The 12,589-nt window shown below is 39.5% G+C and overlaps 1 protein-coding gene across 5 annotated transcripts in view; it reads left to right on the top strand.

Moving 5' to 3' along the window:
* Positions 1-4,564: 4,564 nt before the first annotated feature.
* FAM193A (family with sequence similarity 193 member A) overlaps positions 4,565-12,589 on the top strand; it is a 44,147-nt gene continuing 36,122 nt past the window's right edge. For 2 of the 5 annotated variants that reach the window (XM_053394894.1, XM_053394891.1), the window contains exons 1-3: positions 4,566-5,520; positions 7,606-7,750; positions 11,587-11,661. In XM_053394894.1, coding sequence (XP_053250869.1) covers positions 5,519-5,520; positions 7,606-7,750; positions 11,587-11,661 — 222 coding nt within the window. In that variant the 5' untranslated portion in view covers positions 4,566-5,518. Of the gene's footprint in view, positions 5,521-7,605; positions 7,751-11,570; positions 11,662-12,589 lie in introns of those variants that run through there. The other 3 variants (XM_053394892.1, XM_053394893.1, XM_053394895.1) reach the window with 2 other exon arrangements.

Genomic DNA, 12,589 nt, shown 5'->3' with positions numbered 1-12,589 from the left:
CTTCCCGAGGCTGTGCGTTTATTTGAAGGGGCCTCTTGGTTCGCCCGGCATCGGCACCGCTAAAAACCAGGTAAAAACTTCCTCGAAACCCCGAGGAAGAGACCCGTGGCTCCCTTGCCAGCCTCGTTCGGGCACAAAACAAGTCTTGAGGTTCGGAAAACCGTAGGGTCGAAAGACTCGCTTTGGGGTAAAATCTTCCAGCTGGCAGAGGCACCGGCTCCTCTAAAATCAGGATTTGAGCCCCCAGCTCAATAAAATAGGGAAGTATGTAAAGCCCGTACTTAGAAAAGAACGCGGGAGCGGCCTATTTTCCCTTTGCTGAAATTATTTTTCATCTCTCATTCTTGGTGGGCAGGTACTTTCCCCCTTACGTTATCAGTAACTGTTACTTAGATAAATTAAACTTACATGCTTACATATGGAAAGTAGGAAAGAAAGTATTCTGTCCTGAGAAGACCGTATCTGTGCAGGCCTGGATTTATTTATTTTTGTTTTTATTTTTGGTGGATGAGGAACGCCTGCCTGTCATTCAGAGCAGAAACTCCCAAAGGGTTGTGAGATAAAGGCTTCTGTGAACCTCCCCCAAGGGGTGCTGCCTGCTATATCCCTGCCTGGCTTGGCTGTGTTTGCCCCCTTTCAGTCAGTGTCCTCTGGACAAGTAGTTTTTTCTGCGTCTATATCCACAGAATGCAATTCAGTCAGTCTTGACATGGACACAGCAGAATTGCATGATTAACAATCTTCTACTTATCTGCATGAGAATTGGGTTATCTGCATTTTTCAGTGTTTTTCTTCTACTAATCAGATGATGGACAGAGCAGTGATTTCTAGAAACAAGGTGAAAGCTTGTCTTGGAGCACAGAATTCATAGCTAAGGGGAAACCTTTTTACATATTAGAGTGAAACATGTTTCCAATATTAATTCAGATAACTGCTTCAGCCGTCAAAAGTCTAAAATATTGATCTTGCATTTTGGCAGGTTTCCCCCTTTATGCTAGAGAGGGGTGAGAATGCAGTTTGCAGTGTATAGACCAGTGAGCAAGCTTTGGGAAAGATGGCCTGAGCTCAGTGGCTAAACTGCTGACAATTTGGAAGTGCTATCAGCAGGTAGAAGTGAAATTGCTGGTGGCTGGCAAGCACAGGGATACTTCATGAGAGACAGTATGTTCTGCTTCCAAAGTTTCCCAGGTCTCTTTTCCTATATGCATATAGAAAAAGTGTTACTCTGAATGCTATATGCACGTGCATTGAAGAGTGTAACTTTCTTCTGTTCATATTATTACTAAATTGGAAATCAAAGTGTGGGTTACTTATATCACCACTCAAGGCTTTAAAATTAGGGAATAGACTAGCATAGCGATGAGGGCAGTGATAGAAACAGTGGTTTGGAGCATGAAATGCTTTGTTGTTTCCAGATCTATTAAGTTTTCTTCTAAGGACATCTAGGATGCTGATTACAGATGTACAGTATTCAACAAATAGTAGTATCTTTACATCTGCCAGATCATGGCAACAGTTCACATGAATTTTTACAATGAAGTGTTCATGTGCCTAGATCCTCTCATGCCCCTCTTTTTATCCATATCTCTAAAAGAGTGTAGGTGCTTCATATGTGGTAGTTGTCCTAATGTGTTCTTGTTTTTGTGAACACGTGTTGCAATGAAATATGTGTATTATCCCTTTCAGTTTCCATATGCCCTAGAAAAATGTTCCAGAAAAAATGCTCACATTTTGTGACATTGCAAGCAGTATAGGGCATATTTCACCCAAAGTAACTAACTATAAACATATTTTCTATCTGTTTAACATCAACAATAAAAATGGGTTTTTGGATAACTAAAATGCCTCCACAAGAGCCCTGACATCATCTTCAAATGCTTTTTATGCACTTGGATTTGGTCGTGACTGTGTATGTCTTTCTTCTCTGATGCTGTACATCCTTGAGTTCTTCTAGCATTCTTGCAGTGTAGGTGGCATTCAACATCTAAGGATTGATGGATCTTCAACCAGTCTGACCACTTCTCTCCACAGAAGGCTGAGAATGTTTGCTTTCCCTTTTGTATTGTGAATTTTCCAGCATTAGATGCCAGTGAAACATCTGAATGCTTTTAAAAAAAAGGTTTTTATTAAATATTTTCATTGGTTACAAAATTACGTACATCATCTCAATCTTCAGATCATAATGTACTTTCTACAGATTAGTCATATTTGATGTGAGACTTTAATGTTGTATGCAGTATAAGGTTGGGGGAAGAGAGGGGGTAGTAAACTTTCATTCTTATACATAGTATATGTGTGAGGTTTCTGTGTCAGCTTTGTTTGGGTAGGTTATTTTTATTCATTTATTGGTTTTCACTGGCATTGAGAGAGGTTGGGGGCCCCAGGGCATGGATGGTTGCCTTCAGTTGGCTGCAGTGAGTTTTGTTTGCATGTATGGGGCGCGCGCAGAGAGGAATTGTTGGGTAAAGTTAGCCATATTGTTTTGTATGCTGTCAGTGAGTTCTTCTTGTTGCCTTGTTGGGCTGTGTGTGTAATAAAGGGGAGCCACACCGGGCTGAAGGTGTCCTCTTTTATTTGTCCCCAGGTCAATTTCAGTTTGTTGGTTAGCTTTTCTAGTAAGGCTGATTTCCATACAGTTTGGTACCAGTGGTTCATGTTCAGATCCTTCTCTAGGTGACATTTTGCTTTCCCCATATTTATGTACTTCCTTAATTCATATAGCTGCCCCATGGCTGAAGTACTCTAGGAAGCCAGTGTGGTGCAATGTTAAAAACTGGGATGGAAAAGCTATTTGCCACATGGCTTCTGGAACCTGGATTACAGGTGCAAAAACCGAATGGCTAGTTGTCTTCCCCCCCCCCCTTCAGTGCAATGACACTTTCTATTTCTTTTTTCATAGAGAATTTATTTGGTTCTTTTTGCAATTTGTGGTACTTGGAGGATTGTAACCAGCCATAGCAAAACAGATCATATAGAGAGCACAGTGTAACTTACGGTAAATTTAGGCATGTATAGGAAGTAATACCCAGTGAACTTCATGGCTGAGTGGGGATTTGAACTCTGGTCTCCCAGGTCCTATTCTTCCAGACACTCTAACCATTACACCACACTGGATCTCACTGGGGAAAACCTTTTTCTTTCAGTTTGCAAAATCACAGCTTCTGTGATAGGTGGAGCTACCAGTGAGGGACATTGTCTCATTCTGTCCATTCATGCCTACACAGCGTGATTACCGGTATTTTCAAGGTTCTAAGGTTTTTATTTCTGTAAAGAAAAGTACTTCCCTTAAATGGTGCAGGAACACTCATGCAAATCTTTAAATAATAATATAAGGTGATGCACCACCATTTCTAAAAATAAATAAATCCTGCATTATGATATCCTTTAAGACAACTCCCAAGAGACTGTGATCTCTGAGCTTTTGGGGAGGGGGCAGAGTTGTTGAGCTTTTTTTAGGGAGGTAAAACTCTGATGCTAACAAACGCACACAATACAACTGAGAACTAACAATAGATGGGAACAGAGGAGGGCGGGGCAGATAATTTTTTTCTCCTACAGTTTTTTAAAACACAGGATCAAAAAGCATCCCTGTGGATCTACCTGTCGATCACGGTCAACCGGTTGGACATCGCTGCTTTAAGAGATGTGGTGACCACAATTGCACACAGTATTCCGAGTTCAGCTGCCATGTCCTTCTTTTTTCCGGTTCTGTTTTCAATCCTTTCCCTAATGATCCCTAAAATATAATTCCTCCATTTTACTGCTGCCACAACCTTGGTCAGCGTCTTAATTGAGCTATCCACTCAAGATCCCTTAGATCTTGGTTCTTGGTCAGTCACCATCAGCTCAGGCCACAATAGCATATATGTAGTGTTAGGATATTTTGCCCCAGCATATTTCACTTTACACTTTTTAACACTGAATCATATTTATCATTTTAATGCTCATTCACCCCTTTTGGAGTGCTTCACAGCAACTTTTAGTTAAAAACTACCCTGAACAACTTGGTGTCATCAGCAAAGGGCTAGAAAGATGCTCTATCTCATGCTGCAGACATGGGTTCAAAAAGCAGACAACACACATCCAGTAAATCTCACTCACTATCACAAATGGGCAGGACCGAAAGTAAGAACTAGACCAGAATGGTTATCTTATATATTTCAAGATATAAGAATGTTTATTCTATTTACACTTCTCCCTCCATACCAAACACACCATTAGATACCCAAAATCAAACTTCAGAATGGGCAGGTACACAGGAAGGGGACTGCTTTCCCCACCCATTCCCCATTCTTGTAGCTAAATTGTAGATGACTTTCAGTAGATTTTCTTATTGTAGTATTTTCATATGAATTCATATGAATTTGCATGTTCCAAAAGTGGCAATATTGGCCACTGGAAAGGTGAGATCTTGACCAGTTCAGAGGTACAGTATACAGTCGTATCTTGGTTTTCGAACAGCTTAGTTCTCGAATGTTTTGGCTCCCAAACACCGCAAACCTGGAAGTGACTGTTCTATTTTGCGAGCTATTTTTGGAAGCCAAACTTCCAATGCGGCTTCCGATTGAGTGCAGGAAGCTCCTGCAGCCAATCAGAAGCCGTACCTTGGTTGTTGAATGTTTTCGGAAGTCGAATAGGCTTCCGGAACGGATTCTGTTCGAGAGCCAAGGTTCGACTGTAGTATTGTGATAGTTGTCTAGTTATCCTAACACTTTGCACAACTAAGCATTGTACCACCACCTTCCATGCTTTTATCTATGTGAGGTGTGCTACATTAGAGATGCCTGATTCAGTGAAATAGTTGGCTGATTCTGTTGAGCTGCTATTGTAGTGAAGATACCACTGTATAAGTCTAGGCAGATGGAGATCACACACAGCATTGCCCATCTTAGAGAAGAGACAAAACACACTATTTATATGAAATGTTGTGTCCAAAATGAGAACTTGAAGACAAATTCTCTTACTTGTTTTGTATCATGTAGCATCAACCCAATGTAAATTGGACATGGTGTGTCATGGTTGATTCTATGTCTGACAGACTGGGTTTCAGTTTGAATTCACCTGTCCGTGTGGTTAATCTCCCAAGAGCTGAACTAATGTCAGTATTGAAGATACAGTTAGTTGACAGGGTTGATCCTTAATGTTAAGGCACTCAATTTTATTGCCCGTTTAGGAAGGCAGTTAATATAACTGAAAGAGTCTCCTCTTGACATTCTATTAATGTTCCATCAAGATTTGATTTTTTAAAGCATACTTCTATGCAACACATAGAAGGCAAACTGCATCATCACCACTCACTCAGTGTTTGATATTAGCCAGGAGCCAGGTGTGTTTTGTGACTGGGAATTGTCTGATTGTGAGCAATTTGAGAAGTCCTGTCGCCATGTATGCGACTGAGATTCAGTGTTAAAAGTGCTGGTGCTGTGGGCGCAGGAGGAGAAATGCCTCCCTGCCCGACTCTAGAGTAGGAGAGATTGCTGCTGCCTTCTGCGTGCCGCTTTGCCACCCCACCCCAAACATGTAAGTTCAAATCTAGCACAATACTTTAAATAACATATATTATATCTATATCTATACATGTCGGTATTTGTAAATACTATTTTTTCAAATGACTTAAGATTTTCACCCTTATTGCAGGAGCTGAGTCCTATTTATGTTTGTGGTGTCCAATTAAGAATTGCTTTTAAAAATGTGATATTAACAATGTGTCACTTATATGAACTGTGTATTATTTCATGTGTTTCGAAAAAATAAACAGAAAGTGCAACTGAAGTGGACAGGGAGGGGAATTGTGACTAGACATTCTGTAAGCTAGGTAACAAATGGCTCCTTAAACCGAGGTTACAGTTGCCAAAATGGAAAGTCTTGTTTTTCAAATGGACTGGTTATGATTGATTATCAGTTAAACATCTGGCTAGGTCAGATGACAACCTTGAGCTACATTAAGAACTTTGAGAACTTAAAGAAGAAAAGTTACTTTATCCAGGGACAGTCTGTATATTTTCTTAATGGTGACGCAGATCATTCATAGCATAAGAGTATTCTTCACAACTGTGAGCAGGGCAGTGGGGTGGGGTAAGTGAAGACAAACTACAACAGTTAACTATAATGTTCACTGTTCCTGCTCAGGCTGCACAGAAAAAGCATTTTGGTTCCTGAAATTCATTCTGATTGCAGATAAAATATATCTGAAATAATTTTACAGGATGATATTTGTGTGTGAAAACAGTCAAGATCCAATGATCCCCAGATGATGGAGATGTCAGATGCCGCCCTGGCACCCAGGCATCTTCACTTAGTTGCAAGTGGCTAATACTCAGATGCAAAATGCACCTGGCTAATTTTAAATACAGTCGTACCTTGGTTTTTGAACAGCTTAGTTCTTGAACGTTTTGGCTCCCAAACACCACAGACCCGGAAGTGACTGTTCCGGTTTGCAAACTATTTTTGGAAGGCAAACGTCCAAGGCGGCTTCCAATTGAGTGCAGGAAACTCCTGCCACCAGTCGGAAACCGCACCTTGGTTTTTGAAACCAACTCTCTTATTCTGAAGAGGTGCAAATAATTTCTTTCTGTGAGCAGTCATGATACATGCACCATTTTGCATTCCATAATAATGATGGTGATGATGATGATGATGATGATGATGATGATAAAAAATAATATCTATACCCCACCCTTCTGGCTGGGTTTCCCCAGCCACATTTCTGCTCTCTTAGATGCGGCACTCACACAACCACTATTTTGTGTTAATGCCATGCCCCCACTGTAGCTGCCATTTTGTGTTATGCCAAATACCTCAGAGCCATCATATTTTGACAGGCACCCATAGTACTTTCTCAAAATTCCAAATGTGCCCACTGGTCCAAAAGGGTTGGCAACCCCTGCTGTGACCACTTGTATTGCCTTTCTTTAACATCAAGAGAATGTCTGATGTGACAAATTACATTAATGTTGCCCAAGGGGCACAAAATAAAGGTATAATTGATGTCAAGAATGCGTTAAGTTTTGGGTCTGAAGGTAAAGGCAGTGCAAAAATACCCTTGAAACAATATATAATACTTCTGATCTAGCTCATTTAATAGATCTATCAGCATCCTAGCTTGTAAAGCAATGCAAAATAGAAAATATGAAATAGGGAAGACAAAACTTCTTAGTCTAGTTTAAATCCATCAGTTAATTTCATTGGATCTCTAGAGTAATGTTTGAAAAATAGCATAAAATGGGAATTAATTATATATTTATTGTTATTATTTGTTTAAACCATTTACATCTTAATGTATGCCAGGACAGGATACGTCATTAGATCTCAAAAGTGAGGCTTGCAAAGTTACCCCATCTTTTTATGATCCATTTCTTGGATTTGGCTAAATTATTTCTCATTTGTCCTTTAATAATTACTCAAGATATTTAATCTTTCCATGAGAAAAATGCCAATTCTGAGAAAGGTGTGGACCAATAAACAAGATTTATTATTTGGATTTGTTGGTATGATAAGTTTCTGGAATACAGTAAAAATGCTAGTTGATAGAACAAAATGCTTTAATATATTTTAGTTAAGGCTGTTTACATAAGACTATACACTTACTGTTATCTTAATTGTTAGGCTAGGAGTAACACATGATTCCTGTAGCGAAGATACATATAGTAACTTGCTTCAACAGTATCACCAGTTGGAACAGGAGATGGGTCAAGTTGCCGAAACATGGCTTGAATATCAGAAAAGAATAGATGATTATGTTGATGAACAGGTAAGCAAATAATATATATTTATATATATATATAATCTTAATCAGAAAGTTCAGGTGTTAAAACAAATTGTATACAGGTATATGTAAAGAGATGCAGTTAATTGTTAACACTGTGTATAGGTGTACTATATTAATATGTTTGTGTATGTGCACAAATCATTTTATTTTAGTCATTTGCCTAATATATATTTGCTTTTGAAGAAGATGACAGGGAGCAAGGAAAGCCAGCAACTGGCTTCCAAAAAACTGGAGGAATTGGAGATGCAAGTTATCACTTTGTGGCTTGGGGTTGAAACTTTTCTGCTATCAACTGTTCTCATGAAGTGTTAAGTGAAAGTTGTGTTTGTGGCACGGGGAATATTTGTACATGTAGTTTTTGCTGGGTAGCCATGCAGGTATACTATTGCTCCCAGATTAGCAGGACTTGCTACATGTCATAAAACTGCACCTTAAAATTTTTATAGTGGCAGCACACTTACTCTTTGTGTTGCCTGCCATGGTTGCTGCAGACAGCAGCATCTTGTAGAACTGTGATGTGTAATACACCCCCCTGCCTTTTTACATGTATATGGAAAGTTTGTTTATGTTACCATGAAGCATTTTCTATGAAAAAGTTGATAATGAGAGTTTTACACATATATGACTCTTGAGATTGTGTTTTAAAGGGTGTGTGTGTGTGTGTGTGTGTGTGTGTGTGTGTGTTTAGCTTTGTTTATTAACCGCCCTATTCTTTTATGGAAAAGGCTCTTAGGAAGCCCTGTTTAGGCCAGTGCGTATTGAGCATTAATAAAAAAATGCATTGCTTTTCAACATCTTTGAAACTGTTTCCCCTACACGTTCTTTCTGTTGGATTCTTTGTTTATCACATATGCTGTAATAGGAAATGACAGATCTGAGATGGATTAAAGCATTTTTGTTTTTAATTTGTACACTTATTTTTACCAAATTAATTTAAGTGTTAAATACTGTGTTTTAATAATCGGTACATGATGCCTGTATTGAGTCTTCAGTATTGTGTGATAAATAGAACTTTTAAATAAAATACGAATTTTTGAATCTGAGAAAGAAGTGTTACAAGTGTGTAAATAAAATAAATACCTGAACTTCACAGTTGACCTAGGTCTCATTTGCAAGAAGAACAAGTTGCAAGATGTTTTTTAGCAATTGAATTAAGTTTAATATACTAGTGGAGTATATTACACCAGAACCAATAAAGAAGAGAGCTAGTATGGTTAGAATGCTAGACTAAGGTGCAAGAGACACAACTTCAAAATCCATGTAATTTCTATTCGGTTAGGCTAAAATCAACAGCAATATGGAATGTTCTCTGAGTCTAGAATTCTTTCCAAAGAGCTCTTAAAATCTTCTAGTAAGATTTGTTTGAGCTAAGAGCATATAGGGCTAAGCTACTCATGATGGGATGGATCTGTCTCAGGAATTTGACTTACCGTAGATTCCGGCATATAAGACGACTTTTTAACCCCGGAAAATCCTCTAAAAAGTTGGGGGTCGTCTTATACGCCGGGTATGGGTTCAGTGGGCAGCGAGCTCCGCGCCAGGAGGAAGCTGCCTGGTGAAGTGGCCCAGGAATGCTAAGCTGGCTTCACTGGGCGGCTTCCTCCTCGCGCGAAGCCCACTCTCGCTGCCCAGCGAAGCTGCCGCGTATAAGACTGGGCGTATAAGTCAACCCCCAAATTGGCAGCTGCCAATTGGGGTTGTCTTATACGCCCAGTCGTCTAATATGCCGGAATCTATGGTAGATTCAGACCCATTTTGAACATCCTTCAATATCTTCTAGCTTCACAGTATCCACAGCAATTCATTTATATTGTGTTAAAGTTCAGAAATACAGGTTTTTAAATACTTCATTAAAATGTTTAAAGCATGCATTTTTCATAGTTTCCTCAAACAGATCTTTTATGTATGCATACTGTAAATACCTCAAATTATAGTAGCAATTTGACATTAACATAAAGCTATTATCTTTTAGTGAATAAGTTCGGATAGTTTCAGAGCAGCTTAAAAAGACTAATAACAAAAGTTTTTATGTGGATTTAAGCTATTTTGAAGGATACAGGGCTCTGCAAAACACTTCCGGTCTAAAGCTTTATGACCTGAATAAGGTTATGATAAGAATACAGAGTCAGGCCATTTGCCTATTTATCTCTTTACTGTCTCTATACCAGCGGTGGGTAGTCTCTAGCCTGCAGGCCTCTTTATTATCAATTTATTTAGTAGATTTATATCTCCCTTTCCAGTCAGAGTCCTCAAAGTGGAACAGTGTTTATAAAGCACAACAAATACACCAAGAATCACATGCTCATAAAACAACTATCAGTCCTACTGAAGCAGAAGTTGGCATCAGGTGTTCCTTCCTATAGGACAGATGGTGTCCATTGGCCTGGGGTTGTTGAGAGGAGGGAGTACTCTGACTAGAGCAGGCCCTGACATTGTCTTTGACCACCTGCCTCCCTATCTTCTTCCCTCCCACTGGGCAGGTGGTTCTTGTGAGGGGCCGGGGGGGGGGCGAATTCAGCCCATCAAGCCTCCCCATGAAGTTGTTTTGCCCAAGTCATGCCTGCCTGTAGCCGTATGAAGTTGGGTAGAGAACAGGTAAAGCAGCAACTGTAAAAAGCATGGACTCCAAATGGAAGAATCAGGAATGCATGACTCTGATTTTTCTTTTGTACTTGGGATTTGAATTTTGTGCTTTTTGATTCAGGTGCCTTATTTTCTCTCTCTTTTCACAATGGCAGAAAAAGGTGCCATGTTATAACTTCAGTTTGCAGCTTCAGATGAAGAATTGGGAGTGATGCACTCCTGGTACATATTTTTAGCCACAGATTTAAGTTACAGTCACCTGACGCTATATGCAGTTGGGTCATTGCCAAGTGGATGGCCACCTGTCAAAGTGGCCCATATGGGGTTGGCCACTTGTGCTCTACACTGACTGGCACAAGAGTCTGGAGATGCTGCGTATTGAACCTAGGATCTTAAGGTTTAATTTATATATTGCTAACAGGATATTGATTCCAGACAGCTTACAAAACCACAGATTTTAAAATGTCATATAATCAGCATTCATATATCTATTAGCTTCATTGTTCAGATGTGGACTAAGAAGTGGAGGGTTTTTGACGTTCCTTTTGCTTAAAAATGTGTCAGAATGATCTCCGCTTTCCCCAATCCCAACATTCCCCAGTGTGATAGATTGGCAGTTTCCTTGAATACTGCTTTCATTCTGCTGGTGAATTTCCTCAGAATATTGAAGCCCAAGCTTGAAGAGAGAGGGGTTTTTAATGGATTGAGGGATGGGGTAGTTACTGCCACTGACTTCCCTTCAGCCAAGGAAAATAACAATGCTGATGCTTCTGTGGCTCAGGGTTGAGCGAGCAAGAAGCAATAATTTAGTGGGTGTATGTTGGATTTGTTAGGATGTGTGCCATGCTGTGCTACTTCTGAGCCCTAGCCATCCGCTTTGATCTTATAAAACACTGTTTATATTTTATTATAAGTGTTCTATCTAATTGTGCTAGCCATGTAATTGTTTGCATAGGATATTTGTTGCCAGCTTTTCAATTTTAAGTTTAGCCATGTGTGAGCTTGAAAGCAGGTTTCTACATTAGAAAAGGTAGGAACCAGCTCAATTCAATGTAATTCAATAGATCACCTGCATTTTTTCTGCATCTACGTACCATAACTTTTGTTGATACAAATCTTATGGCTTTAAGCTGCTATATTATTCAATAATCGGGATATAAGCATGTATGTTCTGAGTTGGGTAAAGTAGAAATCAAGCAGTGTTAATCAGTGAACTTAGCTTAATTTTGTTCCAGGTGACAGTGAGAACAAAAGAACCCTTTCTGAAAGAAGACTGGGAAGCTTTTAGGAAGAGGCATTTCATAGAACAGGTAAAACTATATACTTCCATCTAACACAGCTCAATTCAATGCATGTTTACTCAGAAGTAAATTTCACTGTGTTTGGTGAATCTTGCTTCTAGTAAAATGTGAATAGGATTGCTGCCATAATTGTATATAAAGAATTGGAAGAGCCTTTCTGTGCTTTTCAGCAATATTAATTTTTCTTCAAGTCTGCATATTGTATGTGTACTCTTCAAACAGCCACCACTGAAAGGGTACTTAGAGCATAGCTGTCCTCCTTAATTTGTATTTGCATTATTTTAAATAAACTGAAAATGCACAGATTCCCATTAACCTATTACAGTGGTACCTTGGGTTAAGTACTTAATTTGTTCCGGAGGTCCATTCTTAACCTGAAACTGTTCTTAACCTGAAGCACCACTTTAGCTAATGGGGCCTCCCACTGCTGCCGTGCCACCGGAGCATGATTTCTGTTCTCATCCTGAAGCAAAGTTCTTAACCCGAGGTACTATTTCTGGGTTAGCGGAGTCTGTAACCTGAAGCGTATGTAACCTGAAGCGTATGTAACCCGAGGTACCGCTGTAATACACTTTATAATGAATTAAATAGGTCAATACTAAGTTCCTTCCATATGTTTGAGGTTCTGTTACTTTGGTTAAGATTTTGTTAACTGCTTACGTGTTTCTACTCAAATATCTGCAAATACATTACAGTATTCAGCACATAGGGCTGGCAAGCCATTGGAGCCTGAAGACTTACTTTTCTTAAGATTCAGAATTGTCTCAATTTCCAGTACAGTGATACCTTGGGTTAAGAACTTAATTCGTTCCGGAGGTCCGTTCTTAACCTGAAACTGTTCTTAACCTGAGACACCACTTTAGCTACTGGGGCCTCCCGCTGCCGCTGTGCCCTGCTGCACGATTTCTGTTCTCATCATGAAACAAAGTTCTTAACC

This window comes from Podarcis raffonei, chromosome 7 (assembly GCF_027172205.1).
Source record: "Podarcis raffonei isolate rPodRaf1 chromosome 7, rPodRaf1.pri, whole genome shotgun sequence".
Taxonomy (NCBI): domain Eukaryota; kingdom Metazoa; phylum Chordata; class Lepidosauria; order Squamata; family Lacertidae; genus Podarcis; species Podarcis raffonei.
Note: the sequence above shows the minus strand (reverse complement) of the source record. Positions and strands in the feature narration are given on the sequence as shown.